General features: G+C 44.8%; 1 protein-coding gene across 1 annotated transcript in view; it reads right to left on the bottom strand.

Annotated features, from left to right (window-relative positions):
- Nucleotides 1-25,834, bottom strand: part of LOC123789945 (uncharacterized) — a gene marked incomplete at its 5' end in the record, with an annotated part of 61,762 nt that overhangs the window by 5,134 nt on the left and 30,794 nt on the right. The window contains 2 exons of the mRNA XM_087860584.1: nt 144-196; nt 5,606-5,668. Coding sequence (XP_087716710.1) covers nt 144-196; nt 5,606-5,668 — 116 coding nt within the window. The remainder of the gene's footprint in view (nt 1-143; nt 197-5,605; nt 5,669-25,834) is intronic.

Genomic DNA, 25,834 nt, shown 5'->3' with positions numbered 1-25,834 from the left:
CAACCTCCCCTCCCAACACCCCAAGAAAATGGTACCTCACGTCTAAAAACTACACTGTCATGTTGTCATAGCTGAACTCACTTCAAAAAGACGAAACTCAAGTAAGAAACATTTCTTTCTCAGGCAAAGACAGCCAAGCTTACCCTCGATGTGTTGGGCCATGGTGGTTTCTTGCCAAGGTCCTCCTTGGTTGACTCTGAAAGGACACAGAGTAAGTGTCAGTCCATTGTTGGTCCTACTCGGGAATTACTCTATGATCATTGTTGATATGGACACGGGACAAGACTCTATGGGAGTGACTGGCTAAGAAGCATGGGCTGAGCTGCTGCTGGGCCATTCTCCTTGGTGGGTGAGGAAAAGCAAACAAGAGGATGAGAAAACGAAGGAGAAACAGACCTTTGACTTTCTAGCTTAAGGCAACCTGGTCGATGTGAGTCAGTTAGTCTACAAAGAGGTCGCCTGGTTACACACTGTGGTGTCGTGAGGGAGCCCCACCCCTCCCTCTGCCCGTAGCAAAGTCTCTCTAATTGTTCTGCCAGGACGAAGCTCCTCCAACTGGCCATCTGAACAGGAGACAGACTACAGGACACAGAGTACCTTCCCGCCACGGTGCTCTATCTCATGAATGACTCAGAGAGCTCTGCTTGACTTGAACGACAGAACAGTGGAGATGGATGTGGTTGGTTAAACAGCATGCAGTTGCCAATGGCAAGATTTGATTCCTTCTGGTGGTTGAGTAATTTACAGTGTATCTATATTACAAACTGAGGGCTGCTGAAGGGGGGGTTGGTGAGGGATGTGGTTGGTTTAACAGCATGCACTTGCCAATGACAAGATTTGAGTCCTTCAACAGTTGAGTAATATTCCCATATATCTAGAGAACACACTGAGGCTGCTGAAGTGGGGGGATGGGGTAATTGGGTGATGGGCCTTAAGGAGGGCACTTGATGGAATGACAACTGGCTGTTACCGCAACAGATGAACCACTAAGTTCTACCCCTGAAACTACTAATATAGTATATGTTACCTAATTTGAATTTACATTAAAAAAGAAAAGCCTGCAGTTGGCTATTGGTGAGCCCCCTTCTTCATGGAAGGAGATGCAGAGAAGAGAAGCAGCAAAGAAGGGAGAAACAGAGTCCTGGCTTTGCCATTGAAGGCAAAGGTACACCTGAAACGAACGGAATATGGTGTGTCAGCTCAACTACTTCCATTAAAAAATAATAATGATGAAAAATAAAGACACCCTAAAGACAGAAGATAGTCCAAAAATTTAAAAATATGAAATAAATAAAAATAACATCATTAATCTTATGGTATTTCCCCATCCAGTGTGTGTCTCATGTATGTGTTCACTGAGTCAGGTGGCTCTCCGTGCTAGCAGTAGTCATCCACTAATGGGATGGTCCTTTACAGTGGGAGGCCTGGGTTCCTCCCGACGTCCTCTACCTCAGCTCTGTAAGAGAGGTGCAGGAAAAAGAGCGGACCCTGGGTTAGTAACCATATATTACTTGGAGTTCTTATTTGTCCTTGTTGCTTGGGTGTGTCATTGCCAGCACTGGAGGCTTTCTGGGGCTCAGGGGGATCATGCAATCAAAGAGCACTAAACTATCTCTTGATTCCCGTTTGGGGCCAGCCGCTGAGAAGTGACCCAACACTGAGAGAGATTTACCACGTTTTTCAATGTTGTGCCTCCCAGTCTCAAAATCTGTGAGCTGGACAGACAGTTTGGACCTTCTGTGTGCTTTCCACACTAAGGGCTATGCCCAGGTCTGCCCTCCATGTGACCACTAAGGCCACCTCATAATGGTAGACAGTACTTGGGATCTCTGTAGACTCATGCAGCTCAGATATATACACAGGCCTTGGAAAGATCCTGCGTGGTTTCTGTTGAACCCATGGCTCAGAGCTATGCTTGTCAGTGTGGGAAGTGCAGTTCAGTATCTCAGAGTAGCAGCATGGGCCCAGCCATCTGGGTGCACATTTTGGCATTTCCACTTAAGAGCTTGTGTGCTTGGGCGCATTCAGCTCTGTGCCTCAGTTTCTCCATCTGAAGACTGCCCTTAGCAAGCAAAGTACTGCATTGGTGGTGAGGGTTGAATGGTTAGTGTAAGTAAAGCATGCCATGGAAATGCTCAGGAAGGTTCCTTGGAGGTGAAATGTCTCATCTGAGATGCCATAACTCCACAGAACTCAGAGCTGCAGTCAAACTCTGCTGTCCAAGCTCCCAGGCCAGTGCTTTCCCCATGACGCACACCTGCTTTGTCTAAAAAGGACTCCTTTATGTTAAGCCAGACCCGGTGTTTAAGGAGTCACATAAAGGTCTCGGAAATGCTTTTTCTGATTGCCTGAGGACACACTAAGTGGCCATTTCCCAAAATAATGTGCATGATGCTTCCAGAATGAATTAGTTGCCTGACCTGACAGTTATCTGGTCCAACACGACGAACACCAGTTGACTGGTGGGAGAGAGCTTATGTACCTAACATACTCGTGTTCTACAACGTGTGAAACTCTATCATCTTGTGAGATTTCCTCCTCCTACATGTGAGCACCTCAAGCTAAGACCTGTTGCCCAGCCATGCGAGAGACCGGAGCTTCGCCTTTGCACAGCACGCTGGATGCAGACTCAGGGGACCTGACCTGTGCATTACCTCACAACCACATGAATAGAGGCTCGTGCTTTTCTAAAGCTGGAGCTCTATGTGCAGAAGGATGCAATTGTCTACATACAGAAATTCATATGTCTCTTCATCTCAAAACGTTACCTTTTCTTTTTTCTATGTTACTAACTCCCTATGTACATGCGTATCTATCCATCTCTGTCAATGGGTTTCTTGGTCTGTCATTGTGTGTGAAAGGCTGGATACTCAATGGATATATGTAAAAACACATATATTCTCTATTTTCACTAGTCCATACCTCTGGGAGGGTAACACGTTGAGTGAAAGCATATGGCTGATATTTCTGTAAACCTCTAACTTAGGATAACAGCCAATGTAAAAGGTGGAACGTCAAAGAAAACGTGTGTTTTGCTACATAAGCTGACATCTAGACACAGGCTTCTCGGCTGTTTTTGGAGACCTGGTTATATGAATGGAAGCAGCGTGTGCCCAAATATCTTGAAGTCAAGACACATTTCAGGAGAAGAGAGTTGAAGGCACATGAAGAAAAAAGTAGAGGGCTCCACATGCAAGGATCATGGCAATCACTGTCCACCCTACGAACAAGAAAAAGCCTGAAGACACTGAAAAATCAACCACTCTCGGATCCATGGAGAGGGAAGGACACAGGACAAACCATGGCCCTGAGGAGACAGGAAAGGGAACACAGGGAATCCAGGTTTCCTGGAGCACAGACTCTCTAGCAGAATATACTGTTTCTCCAGCTCACCTGGAACATTCAGCAAGAGACCACATGCTGGGCCATAAAACACACCCCAACACATCTCAAAGAGTAGAAGCAATACAACAGCTGCTCTCAGACCTCTATGAAATTAAACTAGAGCTCAACCACAGCAAGAAATCTTGGGAAATCCCCAAATAGCTGGAAATTTTTAAAAAATGGTCAAAGAGGAAGTTTCACGAGAAGCTTGAAAAGATTTTGAACTAAACGAAATGAAAATATACGTTGACAAAAATGTATGCAAAGGCAGTGCTTGGGAGAATTTATACTACTGAATGTCATCGTGTTGGAAAGTAAGAAAGATTCAAAGTGAATAGGCTTCCTCCTTAGAAAACAAGGCAAAAAAGAGTCATGTCATATAAAGCAAGTAAGAGAAAAAAAATCCTATAATTGCAGATACCAATGAAATGGAACACAAAAAACTCTCAGACAAAATCAACCAAACCAAGACAAAAGCTGGTTCTTTGTAAATATCAGTAAAATGGATAAAGCTCTAGCCTGACTAACCATGAAGAAAGAGGGAAGACACACATTAACAACAGATGAAAGAGGAGACGTCACGTTGAAAGGATTCTAAAGGAATACATGGAAAAATTCTAGGATTCCTGAAAGGAAAGAGGCCAATTCCTTCAAAGTCACAAAACTACCAAAACCCACTGAAAGGAAATAGATGATCTGAACAGGCAGGTATCAAAAACATTTAACCGATAGTTAATACATTTCCCAGAAAGGAAGAGCCGGCCCCAGATGGTTTGACTGGTGAATCCTATCAAATCTTACAAAGCAAAACACAGTCTTGCTGTGTCATCTAGCCATCTCACTCCTAGGTATTTACCCGGTTGAGTTGAAAAATGTGTCCGCATGAAAACCGGCCCAGGAGTGCTTCTATCGGCTTGATTTATGAACACCAAATCTAGAGGCGACTAAGCTGTCCTACACTAGGTGAACGGAGAAACAACCGGCAATACACCCTTACGATGCAATACGATTTGGTAATAAACATAGCTGAGCTACTGGAGCACATAGCTGGCTCACTCAGTTAAGCATCCAACTCTTGATTTGGGCTCAGGTCATGATCTCAGGGGCATGATATCCAGCCCCACGTCAGACGGGTTCCCTGCTGAGCATGGAGGCTGCTGAAGATTCTCTCTCCCTCTTCCTCCGCCCCTCCCCACACACTTTCACTCTCTCTCTCTTTCAAACAATAATAAAAAGAAGATTAAAAAAAATAATTGAGCAATCAAGTCACAAAAAGACATCGACGAATGTGAACTGTATAGATAAAAGTGAAAGAAGTCAGTCTGGAAAAGCAACATGCTTTACGGTTCCAACTAGATGACATTCTGGAGAAAGGAAAGCTATAGAGATGACAAAAGGTCAACGGTTGTTAAGATTTCTAGAGAAAGGGCAAAGGCATGAATAGGTTAAACACAGGATTTTCAAGGCAGTGAAGTTACTCTGTACATGGTGGATACACGACTTTACACATTTGTCAAAACCCATACTCCTGCACAACACAGAGCAGACCGTCCTAGCGATGCTGGCCTTCAATGAGTATTAATATCGCTACGCTGGTTTGTGATTCGTGACATGTGTTCCACACTGATGAAGCTTTTAAGGATTGTGGAAATTGTGCGCCAAGGGATAAGGATGATAGGGAAACTTTTTATATTATCTGCTCAATTATTATCTTAATATAAACCTATTTGAAGTAATAACGTCTATTCATTAAAAATAATAAAAGATCTATTTTTCCTAATATTTAATAACAGACTAATGTCCATTCCTTAGCTTCACTATACCTACCATGAAATGTGAACAGACTTGAGTTGCAAATGCCATTTGACTACTGGGGTTATAAACTGATGAGTGACCAGCTAAATTAAAATTGTCACACGTGAAACAAAAATAATATGGCTTGGCATTTTTGTCTTAAGTATGGGACACTGAAAACTAGTGTAATGATTCTTCTTCTTCTTTTTTCTTTTAGAGACAAAGAGAGAGTGTGAGCAGAGGAGGGGCATGGGGAAAGGGAGAGAGAATCTGAAGCAGGCTCCATACCCAGCATGGAGCCCAACACGGGGCTCAATCTCATGACCCTGACATCATGACCTGGGCCCAAATCAAGAGTTGGACACCACCCAGGTGCCCCTAGAATAATTATTCTTGAATCAACTTAATGAATGAATTTCCACGGTACCTTCGACAGAGTCAGAAGTGGGGTGAACCTTCGGCTTTATTCTCCTGGCCAGCTTCCGGAGACCTAGAGAAAATATGGATGTTTTCTTCACTTTTGTTTTTTGTTTTCTCAGAGACCATGGGAAATGCATGACAACAGAAAGAGCTGTTGACATCTTGCTATCAGAAGACCATAGGAAAAGGAGTGATAAGTTCATCAGAGTACAAACTTTTGATCCCATGGTTCATCATTTGCCTAGCAAAGCCACCTGAGTCAGAGAGGGCTTTAGGAAGGTCTTAGGGTTCATATAGCCTTCAAATACCCCACAGAGAATGTAAACTGATGCAGTCACTATGAAAACACAGTATGGGACTTCATCAAAAAAATTCACAAAAGAACTACCATTACACCCAGCAATCCCACTCTTGGATAAGAAATCCCTTTGAATTCAAGTCTAGATTTCAGAGAAATATCTGCCCATGTTCGGCAGCACTATTTACCAAAGCCAAGCTATAGAGACAACTTAATGTTGAGTGGGGAGCCGGGACAGGAATGGAGTTGGTTCCTTGGGGAGAGAGGTCCCAGAACACCTGACACCTGCCCAGACACCTGAGATCAAGCCCTGCAGCCCTGAACCAGGGCTCCCTCATCTCTTTCTCATATCCTCCAGCCCCGAGTTGTCTGTGGGAGACAGTGGATGCCCTGGGGGAGGTGCCTGAGCCAACAGCAAAGTCCAAATCCTAGCTCACCTTCGCACATCTAGGTTTCAACCCCTGACCCAGAACACAGTGCAGATGCCCCTTGACAAGCCCCTCTGAAGGGCCAGGGGAAGCCCAACTGTGGCCATCCTCCCACAGCATTCACCCTACTAGCTGTCTGACGTGGAGCCTTCCCCGGGACCAGTTGAGCACCCTCAGGGACCAGTGGGCTGCGGGGCTCCCAAGCTGATTCAGAACCCAGGACTTTCCAAACTAATTGTCACATGACAGCTCTACCAAGAATTAGCTTCCCTTCAACTGACCAACCCTGGCTGAGCAGTTCCTGTGAATTAACTGGAAAAATGGCCACCTGGGCTAGTGCTTTGCTGGTTTAATAAATTAAGCCTATGACCTCTAGTATCTCACTGGTATTGATCTAAGTAAGTCTCCAAACTGCCTGGGCTAAGGCCTGGCTAAGAGTGAACCGGGACTGCACTGGCTCTGAATGGGCACCTTCCCTGTTCCTTCCTTCCTCCCCCAGATCCAGTCTTTATAGACTCCTCATCCTTCTCTAAACCCTGCAGTGGCAGGGGACCAAGCCCCACCTCCTTTGAGAGGGACCCCTCAGGGACGCCTGTGTGGCTCAGTGGGTCACGCGTCTGACCTGGCTCAGGTCATGATCTCAGGGTCCTGGGATCGAGCCAGGCCTCTGTTTCTGCACTCAGCTTGGTGCCTGCTTGTCCCTCTTCTCCTCCCCCACCCCACATCCCCCTTACTCACCGCTTCTGCTCTCTCATTCTCTCTCAAATAAAATCTTTTTTTAAAAAATCAGGGAATATGCAAAGGACACATAGAGAGGGACCCTTCCATACCCACACCCTGGAGAAGCTCCCCCATCACGACTCTCCGTAAGGATCACCCAGACCTGCTTTTGCATTTGAATCTATCATCTGCTGTATACTATTTTGCACGTGATAATAAGCAACCTTTTATTGAGAGACTTAGATTCAGATCTAAGCACGACTTTCTGTTGCATTTCATCTCACATCCTTTGTGAGGAAGCTCATCAATTGTTGACGATTTGTCAATAATGAAGTTCTATCATTGAAAACCAAGCACCATTATTCATTTGATGCTGTTTGACTTCTAGTCTTGCTTTGCAAGGCTATGTGTATATAGTCATGAAGCATGGCCTCTCTCCATGCTTGCACTTACTAGCCAACAATGGGAGAGCTCCGGAAGGAGCAAAGACCCCCACTGGAGCATGGACACTCCCTGGCCTAGCTGGACAAGCGCGTCCAAACAAGGATGATGGACAGCAGGCTGTTACGAGTGTTTGAGTTCTTGTTGGTCACTGTCCCTAAAGTGTGTAGTTCATGGCATTCAAGCATTTTTTTAGGGCTCATGGGGAGAATGTTATCAAATCTACAACACTATGTCCCTGATTCCTTTCTCTCTGTTTTTAAAATAGGCTCAATGCCCAACATGGGGACTGAACTCACGACCCTGAGATCAAGAGTCAAATGCTCCACTGGCGGAGCCAGCCAGGCACCGCTCAGCATGCTCCCTATTCTTATTCTATTTGTGCCATGCCCTGAAGAGTGACCATGCCATGACACTGATTGGCCAGGCACTGACCAGCTCTGGACAGAAGGTTAATCATGAACTGGTTCTTTGAGTCTTATTTTTCCTTGTCCCAGCAGTGTCCCTAAGGTCACAGGATGTCGGCATGACTAGGGCTTACTCATACTGACAATGCCATCAAACACCATGAAAGGGTCTCCTCCATTCTGACCAGATTGAGGTCAGGTGCTGAGGAGTAGCCCAGTGTTCAAACAGAGTTTGACTGGCTTGTCCTAAATGGTGCCTCCAAACCCTCAGAATCTTTGAACTGAACACAATCATGGCTTCAAACGGACCAGGCTTTCTACATCCTTTTCAGATGAATGACTATGGCAAGATCTGGACATCTATGGCTCAAGAGCTTCCCTGGGCTATGTGACCACCGAGGTGACCTCATAATGACAAACAGTGTTTGGGATTCCCCTTGGCTCAGGGAATTCCTGACATCCATGCAGATGCTAAAGCTTCTTTGCACAGTAACTACTGATCCCATGACTGAGTCATAAGTGCAGTTCGGTTCAGTAGTTAGAGCACGAGCACTGGACTGCAGGCCTGGGTTCACCTCCTGGCTCCTTTACTTAGAGGAGGTCACGAACCTGGTCACATTCATCTCTGTGCCTCCGTTCCTCCACCTGAGGAACAGGGAGAGGAAACAAATCATCGCATAAGTGTGTGATGAGCATTGAATGAATGAACACCTGTCACGTGGTCAGAAAGGTGAATTAGAGGGTCTAGATCTTGTCTGAGATCTCACAATTTCACAAGTTCCAGAGCTGGATTCAAATCTGGGAGTCTGAGTTCCCAGACCATTGCTCTGTGACACACAGCTGCTTTGCCTAAATACAAGCATTTTACCCCAACATGATTTCCTCTGGACAGAATCAGAGGCAAACAACAACAACAACAACAAAAAGCAAACGAGCAAATCTATTGCTGTCTCCCTGAATCCACTCTCTGGGGCCCTTGTCCACAAATATCCATGACTGTTCTCTAGAATGTTCCAGTTGCCTGTCTTAAGGTCAGCAGATCAAATGAGATGAATCCCAGTGTAAAGAAAGGGAGGGTCACTGTTACAAAGTCTTGTGTTTTCAAACATGTGAAACAATGTCATCTTGCATTATTTATTCCTCACACAAATACAAGTGCCTCCAAACAAACTAGGAGTTCCTGAGACCCTTGTCAACTCATAGAAGAAAAAAAAAAAAAACATAGCTTAGCTTTTGGGAAGAGATCTGGATGAAAGTTCAGGAGAACTAAGAAACACATTACATCAAAACCACTTTAATGTAGACACGTTCTGTTTTCAAGCTACAATCCTATGTGCAAACGTATGCAATCATCTATATATACATATATACTTATATATATAATGCGTGTGTCTCTGCTCTTGTGTCTACATCACCTATTTTTCTTTGTGCATCACTAATAATCTGTGTACTTGCTTATCGATCACTCATTAACTCGATCCATTAACCAGTTACCCATCTTTCACCATACATTAAAGGCCGGCTATTCATTGCAGCACCGAGAAAAAAAGGTCATGCTATTGTCACCATACTTACGTCTGGGGCGCTGAATGGGACGGGTGGTAGCATACCATTGAAATCTCTAGAAAATGTCATTTTTGATAACACCCAAAGTTCTTAGAAATGGAAATGTGTGTCTGGGGGTCATAAATTGAAACATAGACTCTCATATTCTGAGGATCTCTTTGGGGCAACTATTGATAGGAACGAACCCACATGTCCCCAAAATCCTGAAATCCATATCCCTTTGGGGATGAACGGTACAGAACAGACATTGTAAGACACTGAGAAAACAATGATAAATGTCCTCCATATCAACCTTTCTGGGTTCACTCTAAATTTCAGAAATGCATAATGTGAATATAGAATTTAGGATGCTTAAAAAAACTTAAATGAACATAGACACTGCCGTATTTCCCCCCCTTGAGAACCTAGGGGTGACAAGTGAGGGGTGCAGGATATCATGGAAGTAGTCCATTGTTCTCCATGGAGGACAAAAACCAAGGCTGCTAGCTCAGTAGAACCACCAACAGTAGAAATCAAGGGATAAAACAAAACTATAAAACATGTGTAGATGAAATTGGGAGAGAGGAAATTTTCAACGATGAGAAAAATAGTTTGAGAAAGAGTGAACTGAGTCCTAGCAAACAGCATTCAGAAGATCATTAGGAACATACCATCACAGCAGGAACCACAGCAATTTCCCATTCTGAGTTGGAGCAGCAGAGCAAACACCAATCCCTAGGAATGGGTCAGCTCAAAGAGTCCCAGCTGGAAAGGACAGCAGAGGTGTGGCTCAAGTCACCATGGCGACAGTGTCATCATAGACCTTTCAGAGTCAATGCAGCTGCACAGCGGCCAACTTCTGGTGTCGACAGGGGCCTGTCTTCACAGACAAGGGGGGCATGGGAGAGTAAACACTTTGTTTCGAAAGTTGAACCCCAGTCTCACACTTTCTCACTCTTTTTTTTTTTTGAAAATAAAAGACATGAGGGGGGATGACCTGCCACCCCCCCAAAAGAGTCACTAGCCAAACTTCAGGGTGAAGAGGGAAAAGAAAAACAGATTGAGAATAAATAGAGGTCCCACTCTTGATTTAAAACACCATCCCCACCCATTCTATCCTCCAGTCACCAGACATGTCTAGAATATAGTTTAAAATGGGTCCCAGGTGAAATGAAGAGCCATGTTCACAGAAATTCCATTCTTCAAATCATATTTCTCTAAGCATATACTAATGAAATTATGTCATTCTCTCACCGTCTATGCATACTACCTGATTTTTCTCTGTGTATAGCTGAGAGGACGTACTTAGTTACCTCTCAACCTTTGTGAATTTCTTGGTCAGTATGTGTATGTAAAGCAGACTCTTTCCTGAATAATGAGGGGGGAAATATCACTGTATTTTCACCACTGCATTTCTGTAATAGTGAACGGGTTGAGGGCAATACATACAACTAGTACTTTTCTAAATGAAGTACTTTAAATACTCCCCAAAATGCAGGGTTCAGTGTGTGTTCTGGCTCATGGATGGGCACTCAATAGACACAGGATTTTGATCTGTTCATGAAAAGTAGCAATGGAAACGGAAGGAACCAGTTCCAAATATACATAAAGAAGGAAACCTTTTAGAACAAAGCCAAGTGCCATGGACTTAACCAAGGAACTACAATACATGCTAAACAAACAAACAAACAAACAAACAACAAAAAAAAACTGTATGTAGTCAGGGAACCTGGTGAATCCTTGGACTCTGAATTTTGGCTCGGGTCATGATCTCAGATTCGTGAGATCAAGCCCCAGAAAATAATGGCATAAAACAACCCCTTTACTTTGGTAAAGTACTATTTTGGTAAACCTGGTCACAAGGTTAGGAATTCATCCAGGACACAATGCTGACATTAGAAAATGAAAGGTTTCACATATCCACACCCAGGATGATCCCCACTAGGTAGAACTTGGGGTCCATGAAAAGAGCAGCCCTAGGCCCAGTGCCAATAAATAAACGAGGGCTTTCTATTTCTCAAATCCACAATCCAGAATCCAAGTTTTGCAGGCAGTTGGAACTTCCTGAGTTAGTGAACAGATTCTTTGCAAACGCCCACATCTATTCTTTGCATGTTCCCCAGATCTACTTCCCAGTAGGGTGGCCAGAGGGCAACCAAGGGGAGTCCATGATGCCAGTTGTGTAGCTGAACCTCTCAGCACCTCTTTCGGATTCTATCTGAACCAAATGCCCACTTTGGATACTCCTCAGGGTAGCAGAAATCATGAGGTTGTCATTGGGTGTATCTACATCTGAGGTCATACCCATTGGAGAGAAAAAACAAATTCAGCCACTGGTCAGAATGCAGAGCCTGGACATAGAAGAGGCCCACATATTCCTTTTGCATTTCAGTGGCTTCTCTCTGCTCTTTCCACAGTCAATAAACCTTCCCACAGAAATCTGTCCTGAACATTGAACTCAGGACTCAATTAATGATGCCTATAAGAGAGACCTTGTCTCACAATCATTAAGCAGTGAATCAGTAAAAATGTTGTAAGGAGGGAAATAAGCAAGACCAGACATAGGGGGCAGTATGATTTTTGAAGCCTTTGCTTTTTTTTTTTTTTTTTTTTTTTGGACTCTGGGGTAGCCACATGCTTTTCCATATCAAAAGGTTAAGACACACATTAGTAGTATCATTTTTCCCCCACAAAGCCAGGAAAAAGGACGAGACTGTGCTACATGTCTTGTGAGGGAAATCAAGAGTCGAGGCAGGTGCTTTCCATAGGAAATAGATTCCACCTGAGGTCTGGCATGGCAGGGAGACCTTCCACAAGGGCACCAGTCAAGAGCCCAAAGGAGGTGGGGAAGCAACGGGAAAGGAAGAGTGTATGAGGCGATCGCTCCTCCAAAGAATAGATGTCTCACAAGAAACCGAGCTGTCCTGATAATGGACTCTGTTGGGTGGCTCACTTGTGTCCAAAGCAGGACTCAACCGTCAGTCTTTATCAGAGACCTACCAGGTCACTCTACTCTGCACTTGGGACGGAGGGGCACAGGCCCATAAAATGCCCAAAGTCAGATAATTCCCACGTTTCGTGGGGAACCAACTGTGATATCACAATCTCTGAGTCGTTAGTGAGGAAGGGGGCAGTGGGGTCATTTCGGCATCCACGGCTTCACCTAGGGAATAGCTCTCAGCTAGGCTCCACATCTTTGATCTTGGAAACCAACTTCCCCTACTGCCAGTCGAACCTGACTCCATTCTTCCAAGAGACCACAGAGCACAGAGGACCCCCATGGGGGGGCTTTATGCAGTCAACTGGTGCAGTGGAGGGAGGAGATGTGTTCACATTTCAAGTACACCTGTGTGCTCTATTTCCTGACACCAACCACAACCAACTCGCCACGTTCTACAACAATTCAATTCATACTCCACAGATTTCAGGGCTCAGTCCCACAAGTCTGTCCCCACTGCAGAGGCCAGTCACAAATGGGGTGTTCAAGCTACCCACACTTCTGCCCAACCACAAGGTCAGGTACTCCCTCAGACCCCCTCCTTAGGTTTGATAATTTCACTAGAATGACTTACATCCACAAGTGGATGGATAAAGAAGATGGGCTCCATGTATAAAAAGGAATATGACTCAGCCATTCGAAAGGATGAATTCTTACCACTTACATCGACCTGGACAGAACTGGAGTGTATTATACTGAGTGAAACACAGCAGTCAGAGAAAGACAAGTATATGGTTTCACTCATAGGTAGACTCTAAGAAACAGTGCAGAGGATCATAGGGGAATGGAGGGAAAACTGAACTGGAGGTCATCGGAGAGGGAGAAAAACCATGAGAGACATTTAAGTATATGAAACAAACTGAGGGTTGCTGGAGGTGAGGTGGGGGGGGATGAGGTATTGGGTGATGGGCATTAAGGGGGGCGCGTGATGCGATGAGCACTGGGGGTATACGCAAATGATATATTATTGAACACTAGATCTGAAACTAACGATGTACTATATGCTGTCTAATTGAATTTAAATTTTAAAAAAGGAAAAAAACAATTATAAATACACTGTAATAAAAGTTATATGAATGAAGGGGAAAAAAAGATCGACTCAGAAGTCAGGAAAGCACTTTACTTACATCGACCAGTTTATTATAAAGAATACAACTCAGGAAATGCCCAATGGAAGAGATGCGTGGAGCAAGGAAGGCCTAAAGGGGGTGGGGAGTGGCGGAGAGCTTCCACGCCTTCTCTGGGGGAAAATCACTTTTCCAGAATATTAATGTGTTCACCAACGTCTTGTTCAAGACTTTTTATAACCCAATCTTCAGTCCCCTCCCCTCACAGATGGCCAGTGGCTGGGGCTGAAATTTCCAATCCTTGACTCCCAGTTTGGTCCTTCTGATGACCAGCCCCACTGTGATGCCATTTCTGGGCCCCACCCTATGTCAGCTCTTTAGCCTAAACTCTGGAGAGGTCTGTTGGAGATTTTATGACTAACAAAAGTCTCTCCTATCCCTCAGGAAACTGCAAGGATTTTAGGAGTCCTGTGCCAGGAACCAGAAATTAATTAATTAATTAATTAATTAATTAATTTTCCACAAAGCACTTCTCCAGAAAGGCTAGGCAGACAGGACATTGGCTTGCCTCTTCAAACTACTTCATGGTGGCTTCCCAGAGGGAGATCACCTGGACAGTTGAATGGCAGGATCATCTGTGATTTAAATGCTATTGTTTCCTGGAATCCTTTCATCCTTAAAGTGGAAATACCTAATGGGTCCTAAGTAAATGTCCTTTCTAGTGCTAACGAATGAACACACAAAATCAAGGGCACATGGTCCAAACCGAGAGAGATCTGAAATGCCGATTGGAAACCAAGTCTAGAATCCTCACTGGGCTTTGAGCTGAGACGGGAGAAGGATCTGAACTTAGGCGGATCCCCAGCTCTGCCTGCAGGTCCTGCCTGGCCCAGACACTAACCCAGAGCAGGGTTGAGTTCAAGGTGTCCTGACAGGGCAGAATTCTCCACCTTCTAGATCAGGGCTCTCTGATAAAAACCTAATGCAAGACACAGACATGGTTTCATGTTTTCTAATAAGCACACTGGAAACAAGAGAAATGAAAATGGTGAAGTAAATGTAAATGATGTTTTGGGTTTGGTTTTGTTTTTTAAGGAGGCTCCTGCCCAGTGTAGAGCCCAAGGCAGAGATTGAACACACAACCATCAAGACCTGAGCTGAGATCAAGAGATGGCATTTTAACCAACTGAGCCACCCAGGCACACTAAACAATGTATTTTTAATTCACTATCCCCCAAATGTTCACATTTCCACATGTGACACAAGAAAGGTGGCCACATTTCAAGGGCTCAAGAGCCACTCCGAGCTGGTGCTACCATATTGGACAGGGCAGACAGAGATCGTTTACATCATGGAATCCTATCGGCCAGTGCTGTTCAGGCTCCCTCAGGCTATACTGCACTTTGATTTATGAACATCCTGAAATAATCCACTTCTTCAGACTGAGTACTGAGACTCACATCTGTGCCAGGGATTCTCAAACCCAGAGTCAATGTGGGACAAAATTACGTACATGTCGCCAGGCATGGGTGGTAGTGGCTCAGTAACGGTTTAATCAACCTCGTCTAAACTCTCCATCTTGCTCTCTCCTCAGCCACCCTCTGGAGAATGTGAGAAACCCATGAATGGAATGAATGATTATCAATCATTTTAATGAATGAAAATAAATTAATGTAGGGCTCCTCTCTACTCGCCTTGACTCCTGTTCTCCAGGCATTTACACGGTGATGAGGCTTCCATTGGCGTTCTCGCTCTCCCTGTATTTACATTCCGTCAATGTCTCTTCGGTCTGAGATTATTTTTACTCCATTAAGGGGTACATAATAGAATATTATACCCAGAGGGTGTATCTTCCCAGTTCTCTGGACACATTCTATTGGCTTCCAGTGGTCCCCAAGCAGGGAGTGCTTTGGCCCCCAGGGAACACTCGGCAATGTCTGGGTACATTGAAGGTTCCCAACTGTGGGGCGGGTGCTACTGGCATTTGGTGGGTAGAGGCCAGGGATGCTGCTCCACACGCTACCAGGCTCCCTGCAGCTCCCACAAGAGTTCCCTTGCCCCAAATGTCAACAGAGCCAAGGTTGAGAAGCCCTGTCTTAAGCCATGTCTGCTAACCCTCTTTAAGAAAAATGGGGGTTCCTAAGGGAGCCTCGCATTGGGCTCTGCATTCAACATGGAATCTGCTTGAGATTCTCCCTCTCCCTCTGCTCCTCCAACTCACGCTGTCTCTCTCTCTCTAAAATATACAAATAAATCATTTTAAAAAAATAATGAAAAATGGGGATTCCTCCTGATCTCTTTTAACCCAATATTAAATGGTCTATATCTATCTCTATGGAATTAGTCACAGACCCCACTGAGGTAAAAAGGAATACACCTATTCTTATATTTCAATTTTTTCAAAGTAGCAAAAGTGTTTTGGGAAGTGTTCTCTCAAAGCTCACTCTCTGGACCCAGTCATTTCTCCCAAACTGTTTTTCTCCATGATTGCAAATATGTATTTTCAAACATTGTTAGACAAACTGGAACGGGCCCCAGACCACCTGAAATTGGACAACAGCCTTTCCTTTTTGAAAATTTTGCAAGACAGCATAATAGAAACGAGACATCTAAAGTTGCAGTAAATCATATCGTGTCTTTTATCCAAACTAAAATTCATATTCACAGAACAATTATTACTGATCAGCCATTTCACACCATTTTTCACCCCTTGTTAATGCTAATAAAGTGTATGAGTTTTGAATCTGCGGGTGGCTGACCAAAGTGTGACCCCACAGCATGTATAGCCTGTTAGAAGGCTGTGTGCCTCACAGTCAAATCCAACCACCATTTCTAAATATTGCAACTCATAAGTTTCATATTTGCTTTCTTTTGTTCACCACAAATTTGGATACATTTGAAAATGTCCAAGAATAATGAGAATTGTAGACTTTACTTCTGAGATGGGAAATTACAAATAATTTTCATAATATCTTCATATTTCCCTTTTTTTAAAGATTTTATTTATTTATTTGACAGAGATAAAGACAGCCAGGGAGAGAGGGAACACAAGCAGGGGGAGTGGGAGAGGAGAAAGCACGCTCATAGCGCAGGAGCCTGTTGTGGGGCTCGATCCCAAAACACCCTGAGCCGAAGGCAGACGCTTAACCGCTGTGTCACCCAGGGGCCCCCATATTTCCCTTCTTGACATCATACCACAACTTAGGTAAATGGCCTTTGGTTTATTCTTTGCATAATGTCCAATTAAGTTTTCTCCCTTCAATTATGTTATATTGTTTTACAGTACTCCTAGATAAGCAGGAAAGTGTAGGGAGCATGAAAATCAAGAGATAATATAAGGGAAATCAGATTGATTTCAAGTTATAAAATTAAATTCTACATCAATCCAGTAATAACTATTCGTTGTCTACTTTTTGCTGGATATTCCTTGTAGTTGATATCCAAAATCAAGACCACAGACCCAGCTATTAAATTTGTCTCATTCAAAAAGAATTAAGACCACACCCATCCAAAAAGAAAAGAATAGTAACCAATTCTATTAGAAATGTTTATAAGTTGGGTACCTGGGTGCTTCAGTCAGATGGGCATTGGATTCTTGGTTTCAGCTCAGGTCATGATCTCAGGGTCCTGGATTCCAGCCCTGTGTCAGTTCCACACTCAGGAAGGAGTATGTTCCTCTCGCTCTCTGCTCCTCTCCCTGCTTGTGAGTGCTCTCACTCTAAAATAAATAAATAAAATCTTTTTAAAAAGAGAGAAGGGAGAAAGAAGAAGCAGCAGCATTTATAAGCTGTTCTGGGAGAGCAACATAAAGAAATGACTTGTCTTGGGACAAAAGGAAAGGTTCCTACAGGTAGAAATAATCGAGGGGAGACTGGATTTAGCCGAGTTTTGCCATGTCATTAAGGTTTAATGCGGTGCCTGGATAGCTTAGTCACTTGAATGTCTGACTCTCGATTTTGACTCGGGTCATGATCTCAGGGTGGTGCAGTCATTAAGTGTCTGCCTTCGGCTCAGGGTGTGATCCCAGAGGTCTGGGATCGAGCCCCCTATCAGGATCCTCCCCTGGGAGCCTGCTTCTTCCTCTCCCACTCCCCCTGCTTGTGTTCCCTCTCTCTCTGGCTGTCTCTTTCTCTGTCAAATAAATAAATAAAATCTTTAAAATAAAACAAAATAAAAAAAGATTCTCTCTCTCCCTCTTCCTCTGCCGCTCTCCTCCCTATAAAAAGGATAATGGTTTCCAGAAAGAAGGCAGGCTGAACATTTACCTATGAGTTTAAACTGCTCTAATTTGGGGCGCCTGGGTGGCACAGCGGTTAAGCGTCTGCCTTCAGCTCAGGGCGTAATCCCGGCGTTATGGGATCGAGCCCCACATCAGGCTCCTCTGCTATGAGCCTGCTTCTTCCTCTCCCACTCCCCCTGCTTGTGTTCCCTCTCTCGCTGCCTGTCTCTATCTCTGTCAAATAAATAAATAAAATCTTTAAAAAAAAATAAATAAACTGCTCTAATTTTTAGTAGTCTTGTGAGGAGCAGGTGGTGAAGATGCCCCTCATTATCAAGAGACAGAAATGTTTACTAAACTGAGCAGTTGTGGAATCAGATGGGTCCTTGCCCTCTGCTGGGCATTTCAGATAGTAGAATGGAGGAGGGGGTAAGCCTGGGTGGGGACAGGGAAGAGGGAAGAGCTGGCATAGTTTCAGACGCAACACCACCTAGCGGCCAGCTGTGTTTGCGACCACTGGACTCACCAAAATTTCAGGTATCACTCAAGCCCGAAAATCCACCAGGGCTTTCTCTATTTGAAGAGAAAAACACAAAATAAGTGAGGCACAACAAAAACCCCTCAAATTTCTCTGAGGGTTCGCCAAAAAGGATATTTAAAATATGTATAATTTATGAACTGTTGTTATGACCTTCCCATATTATGAATCTCACATAGATTTGGCTTCATGGTTTTGATACACCTGTATTTTTATATTTCACTGTGCAATAAAACATGGTAGCAATAAGAGATTTCTTTTTTTAGTCACTGTGTGGCAATAAAATCAACGTGAAGAATCCATCTCAGAGGATGGGAATGAAGCAGAGCCAAATGCCATCCCCCTTGCTTGGTTCCCCATGATTCCTTAGCAAATAGGTTGTGTGTCCATCAGTCTGGACCTGCATGTTCTAAATAGCTGAGCTAAAGTGAAAGAGAATTTGTACCGATATTAGTGACGGGTGACTATTAATTAGTAAAGCTGAAGGCTTTAATCTTAAGAAAATATGAGTCGAGTTGAAATTGGAATTTTACCTTCCATGGTGTGGATTAATGATGAAGCATGAATTTTTACAAGTATATATATGGAGTAATATATATGGAGTAATGTTGATGAAGTTAAATACATGACTGATTTTGTCCCGAAGACAAGAAAAAAATTATACTTATTGGTCACAGGCAATTCTTGAGATTTGTAAATACTCAAATTCAAATTTTCTGAACGTGTAGCTCCCTTTGAAATTTTGGTCAATGCTGAATAAAATCATTTGTGGCACAAGCTTTCTGTCATCAGCAAATCGTTTTGCTCCTAGAATTAAATTAAAATGAATCAGATTCAAGAGGTGAATACTGGTATGGTAGGTGGGAAGAGAACACTTTCACAGAAAGTGCCCCTTGTGGATCATTCTTGTTCCAGAACCAAGTCACCTTTTGAGGGAGTGGGAAACCCGAGAAGAATCTCACAGAGGACACACCCAATCTTGTGCAATTTTGTTTCTAACTTCTCAGGGTTCCACAAAAGGCAAATATGAGAGAGCAAAGTCTGGGGAATGAAGTATTTTACTAATACAGCAGGTGTTTCTGAGCCCAACTCAATCCCAACACAGCATGTGCACCTAGAGACACTGGGGGCACTTGGGCTCTCTGCTCCCGGAGCTGTGGGCAGGACTAGATTTTCAATACCCACGCTGGAGAGATGACCAAGTCTTCCTTTTCCTTAACCAGATCATAGCTTGGACTGTCCCACAAGATGCTGAACTGAGCTCCCCATTGACTGTTTCCACCCCTCAGCTGCTGCTCCGGGTCTGAGTGGCGGCCAGGTGGGACCAGCTCCCCGAGCTGGAGGCTCTCTCAGCCGAGCCTGGCAGCATCCGGCAGACATCTAATGTGACCCACCTGCATCAATCATAACTTTTCTAGTAGCCACATTACACACAGTAAAAGGAGAAAAGTCAAAAGAATTGTAATTGGAAAAATGGTATCACACCAACATGCATTTACGTCAATGAGACAGTGTTTAAAAATCTCAATAAAATAATTTAAGTTCTCTTTCTTATTCTGGTTTCGGCATCCAGTGTGCATTTTACACTCAGAGCACATCTCAATTCAGGTGAGCTGAATTCCAGGTGCTTGAAGGCCACGGGTAGTTGGTGGCTACGATATCGGACACCCCAGATCTGGTTCATTTCACCAGCTCAGGTCAAAGCTGAATGACCAATTGCACCATTTACCCTAAATAGCATCTCAGATATCAGAAGTTCCGGGCCAAGAGTCATTTATTTATATTTATATTCATATTCATATTTGTATTATGCTATAGGCCATATTCTTGTAGAGGGATGAGAAATACTAGGTACATGACAGGTTTATGCAAGCAAAGAGGATAAAACCTCAAGCCCTCATGGTCATTTGGGTCATTAAGAAACTCCAGTATACTTATTATTCCCGAGAGTGGGTCTGGCCAAACATTTTAAAGAATGAAGCAAATGTCTCATCTGCCTAGGTTATCCAGAAAAAGCTATGTACCTAAACTGTGCTTATATCCGCGGTCGCTAGTGCATCAATTCATGGCCGAAGGAGCACCATGGGAAAGGTTTGTCGTGTCCCTTCTGCTCTGTGGTCACTCAGAAGAATGAGATCAAGACACAGGGTCAGTTGGGGGAGCTGGTGTCCAAGATCAGGGATCTGGAGTCCTGGGTTCTGGGACGCACGTCCAGGGACAAGAAGAAGGAATTGGGCCCTGCTAAGTGAGCTGCTGAAACACAGAGTCCAACCCAACTTTCCAGTCCAGAAACTATCCTGTGGGCAAGGAAGCTTCACCACGGTCCCAGGGGAAGGCAGGGAAGCTCCTCTCTATGCAAAGCTCCCACTGGGGAAGTTAACGTACTTAACTCCAGGTGAGAAAGGCCAAGTCCCGCCCTCTGGGTCTGTGAGGAGAGGGAGTCTGATGACAGAGGCTGAGAGTGGGGACCCTGCCCCCACCCCACCTGCAGTACGACCCATCCTGACACCGGCACCTGCACAATGGACAGAGACCTGAAACTGCCCTCTTTTCCTTGCTCACATTCCTTCTTCTTCCTCACTCATCATCAGACCCTGCCTGTGACTTTCAGATAAAAGCCAATCAGTACACCTCATGTTAGCATCATTACTCTTATGCCTTTATATATTCCCGCAAGAAGAGGGGACAGAAGACACTGCTTTTTCAACTATAATACAAGTTGTATTTGTTTTATTTTTTACAAAAGTGGAAAGTGAAATGTATGCAATTTTAATCCTAACTGCTTAACATATTCTGAATTCGCACTGCATGGAATTTCCTTCCCATCTGAGTGCTTCGTTTGGTTCTCATGTACACGAGTCATCTCCAGAGCCTGAGAAACGCTGCCGCGAGGTGACCCAGGCCCTCCACACATCTCCACAGAGGCAAGAAAGGAAACTAACTTGTTCAAATTCCTCTCCTCTGTCAGGGGAGTGACAGGGGCTCTACAGCAGGTGCGGCCCCACCAACACTCGTGCCTGCCAGCGTTTGCCCCCAGAGCCAAGCCCTGGAAGGACTGGGGAGGCCCCGTGCAGGCCTGAGGGGAGGACCCAGGGTGGGCCATGACCACAAGGTGGAAAGCAGGCCCATCGCTGTGTAGCTGGAGCAGCAGGTTTGACAGGAGCAGGGACTCTGGCTCTGGTGCTCAGAGCCTCTGTCCTGGGCCTGGCCAGTCCCAGGAGCTCAGTGGGACCGTGAGAGCCATTGTGTGCAGCCTACCCAGCAGCCTTCACACAGACCTCTAGAATTCCTGCCAGCCAGGGAGGGTCTCCGGGCCACTGCATCCGGGCCTCTCTCCCATGGAGCCAAGTGCAGGTTTTATTCTAATCCCAGGACCGGGGATGTGGGTGAGGAGAGGAGGAGAGAGATGTGCTCCAGGGCTTGCCACCCACCTCACTTCTGCAGCAGGACCTGGGAGCAGTGTGGGAGCCCCACAGGGAACATTCTCTGTGCCGCCCTCCCTGGCAGCAGCCTTTCCCCCAGGGCAGACCTGAGGGTGGCCCCTGCAGGGGCTGGTCCGAGACCGAAAGGTGCAGAGGGAGACGGTCCCCGGGGCCTCCCGCACCTGGCTCGCAGGGAAGTACTCTGTCTCCAGCTCAAGTGTGCAGGACAGACTGTATCCCACCAGACCGCCTCTGGCAGGGGTCATACCACACCCAACCCGGTAACTCCCCTGCTCAGTTCCCAACACACGAGATTCAAACATGAACCAGGTTTGCTGCTTGGCAGACTCAGAGCAGGAAAGAGCAGGTCTCAGGGAAAGATCATCTTAAATAGCAGAGCACACCTGAAACCCATCCACATAATATCTCCTACTCTTTTGTCATTGATATATGAAGAAAACAAGACAAACATCACACATATTTACTTCTCTCTGATTTCACAACCCTAGTCTCCCACCTCAGTCTGCAAAGTAGCCGGTAAGCCAGACTGCTCCTGGAAACCTCCTCCCTAGATTCCTACCTGAATGTAGCTCCCTTCGGGAGGAGGGGGCAGCAAGCAGAGAGAAGAGTTGAAATGGGAGAGCACGGCAGGGGAGAGGGAGGGAAGAAGGAGAGATGAAGGGAAGGAAGGTCAACCACCAGTTTTGATTTTGTGGTTCCTAGTGTGGATGACACAGAGGCGGTCTGTCAGGCCTTCTCTCTTTCCAGAAAGTGAATGGAGACTGGATTGTTTGCCAGAGCTCGCTGACATTACGGTGACCACATTAACTCCAGGTAGGTGTAATCTGAGCGCTGAGCACGGGCCAGGCTCTTTTCACAAATAAGCTCCTTAACCCCCCACAGGCCCTGTGATCTAAGCTCCCATCCTACCCACAAGGAAACTGGGTCTCAGAGAGATGAAGTGACCTGCCCAGAGCTGCACAGCACATAACTGGACAGGCTGTAATTCAAACCCAAGTTCCCAGATTCCAAATGCCAGAGACTTGACTGCCACACTGTCCCACTCTCCAAGGAAATTGCTATTTATTGAGCTCCTACTATATGCTGGGCACTGTGTGAGGCATGAGGGATACAGGGATGAATAAGACAGAGCCATTCTATGGGCAGCTTGTCATGTGTCGTATGCACTGGGAACCTCGAGGATACAGCCAACTTGTTCCCAGCATCTAATATGGAGCGTGGCCCACAGCGGGGTCTCAGTTGATCTTGGCTGAAGAAATGCACCCACAAGTGCCCTTGGTTGCTTTCACTGATGGAGTCGCATGACTGCTGCCCATTTTAAAGCCAGCAAAATGGCACGACCAGACTGAAAACCAGAGCTCTGGTGCGCTCACTGGAACCAGACTGAGGCCGGGAGCTCCGGAAGAGCGCAGGGGCGGCTGGCGATGTTAGAAACACAAAGGACAGGGACGTGCGGGCCCTGGAAGTGAGGGCTGGGACACCGGGTGTGGGGTACACATCCCAGGACGCTGCAGGGTTGAGCAGCACCAACAAAATCAGAGTTAAAGTGGCCAGAACATCAGTGGAGAACGGCCCGTGATCCCCTCTGTTCTGAGACAGAGGCTGAGACTCAGCCACTGCTGCTCTGACTCTCAGAAAATACACAGCAAACCGTCAGAGAAAGCCGCCAGAGAACAAAAGCCTGGAAATACCGGCTCACAGTGTGCCCATCCCCCTCCCCCCTCGCAGGCGACAGGGAGACGCTACCCAAACAGGGTTGTCTGAGTATCGGTGTGGCAGGCCCCTCCCCCAGAAGGCAGGCTGAAAAATCAAGAAGTCCACATCCCTAAGATCCCTATAAAACAAGGACGCATGGCTTGGGTCCCGGTCAATAATTTGGGCTCTGGACAACCCCGCAACCTCTCCTTATAAGAATGACAAGAAAGAGAAATCCCCCCCAGCAAAAAAAGGACAATGAGTCTGTGGCCTCTGCCGCAGAACTAATGGATATGGATATAACCAAATTATCAGAAATGGAGTTCAGAGTAACAGTGGTCAAGGTGATGTGTAGACTTGAAAAAAGTATTAACGAAAATGTTAATGAGAATATAGAATCTCTAAGGGCGGAAATGAGAGCGAATCTGGCAGAAATTAAAAATTCTATGAGTCAAATGCAGTCAAAACTAGAGGCTCTGAAAGCCAGAGTGAATGAGGCAGAAGAACGTATCAGCGAATTGGAGGATGGGTTAGTAGAAGAGAAAGCTAGAATAGAATCTGGACTCAAAATGTCCACGCTCAGGGAATGTAGGTTACGGGAGATTACTGACTCAATGAAATGTTCCAATGTCAGAATCATTGGCATGCCCAAAGGGGTGGAGAAAAACAGAGGTTTAGAAGAGATATTTGAACAAATTGTAGCTGAAAACTTCCCTAATATAGCAAGGGAAACAAACATTCATTTCCAAGAGGCAGAGAGGACCCCTCCCAAGCTCAACCATGAAAAATCTACACCACGTCACATCATAGTGCATTTTGCAAATCTTAGATCCAAGGATACAGTATTGAAAGTGGCCAGGGCAAAGAAATTTCTCACGTACCAAGGCAAAGGTATCAGAATTATGTCAGACCTGTCTACACAGACCTGGAATGAGAGAAAGGGTTGTGGGGGGGGGGGGCATTTTTAAAGCTCTTTCAGAGAAAAACATGCATCGAAGGATCCTTTATCCAGCAAGGCTGTCATTCAGAATTGATGGAGAGATAAAGACCTTCCAGAATTGCCAGTCATTGACTAATTTCATAACCACAAAACCAGCCCTACAGGAGATATTAAGGGGGATTCTATAAAAGTAAAAAGGCCCCAAGAGTGATACAGAACAGAAAGTCACAATCTATAGAAACAAAGACTTTACTGGCAACATGGCATCATTAAAATCATTATCTCTCAATAATCAGTCTCAATGTAAATGGCCTAAATGCTCCCATAAAACACCACAGGGTTGCAGATTGGATAAAAAGACATGAACCATCCATTTGCTGTCTACAAAGGCTCATTTTGAACCTAAAGAAAAATTCAGACTGAAAGTAAAGGGATGGAATACCATCTTTCACACCAATGGACCTCAAAAGAAAGCTGGGGTAGCAATTCTCATATCAGACAGAATGGATTTTAAACTAAAGACTACAGTTAGAGACACAGAAGGGCACTATATTATTCTTAAAGGATGTATCCAACAAGTGGATATGACAATTATAAATATATATGCCCCCAATAGGGGGGCAGCAAGATACACAAGCCAACTCTTAACCACAATAAAGAGGCATAGAGATAAAAATATGCTAATAGTAGGGGACTCAACACTCCATTATCAGCAATAGATAGATCACCTAAGCAAGAAATCAGCAAAGAAACAAGAGTTTTGAATGCCATACCCGATGAGTTGGACCTCATAGATATATATAGAACACTACACCCCAGAACCAAAGAATACTCGTTCTATTCTAATGCCCATGGAACATTCTCAAGAATAGACCATGTTCTTGGTCACAAAACAGGTCTCAACTGATACCAAAAGACTGAAATTATTCCCTGCATATTCTCAGACCACAACGCTCTGAAATTGGAACTCAACCACAAGGAAAAATTTGGAAGAAACTCAAACACTTGGAGACTAAGAACCATCCTGCTCAGGAATGATTTGATAAACCAGGAAATCAAAAATCAATTTAAACAATTTATGAAGACCAATGAGAATGAAAACACAATGGTCCAAAACCTATGGGATACTGCAAAGGCAGTCCTAAGGGGGGAATACATAGCCATCCAAGCCTCACTCAAAAGAATAGAAAAATCTAAAATGCAGTTTTTATATTCTCACCTCAAGAAGCTGGAAGAGCAACAGAGGGACAGGCTTAATCCACGCCTGAGGAAGCAGTTGACCAAGATTAGAGCAGAAATCAATGAATTAGAAACCAGGAGTACAGTAGAGCAGATCAACAGAACTAGAAGCTGGTTCTTTGAGAGAATTAATAAAATTGACATACCACTGGTAAGACTTATCCAAATGAATAAAGGACCCAAATTCATAAAATTATGAATGAAAAAGGAGAGGTCACAACCAACACCAATGAAATTGAAGGATTATTAGAAACTTTT

This window comes from Ursus americanus, unplaced genomic scaffold (genome assembly GCF_024610735.1).
Source record: "Ursus americanus isolate L20-20 unplaced genomic scaffold, mUrsAme1.1.p SCAF_154, whole genome shotgun sequence".
Taxonomy (NCBI): domain Eukaryota; kingdom Metazoa; phylum Chordata; class Mammalia; order Carnivora; family Ursidae; genus Ursus; species Ursus americanus.
The sequence above is the reverse complement of the archived record's forward strand: the minus strand, read 5'-3'. Positions and strand labels throughout refer to the sequence as shown.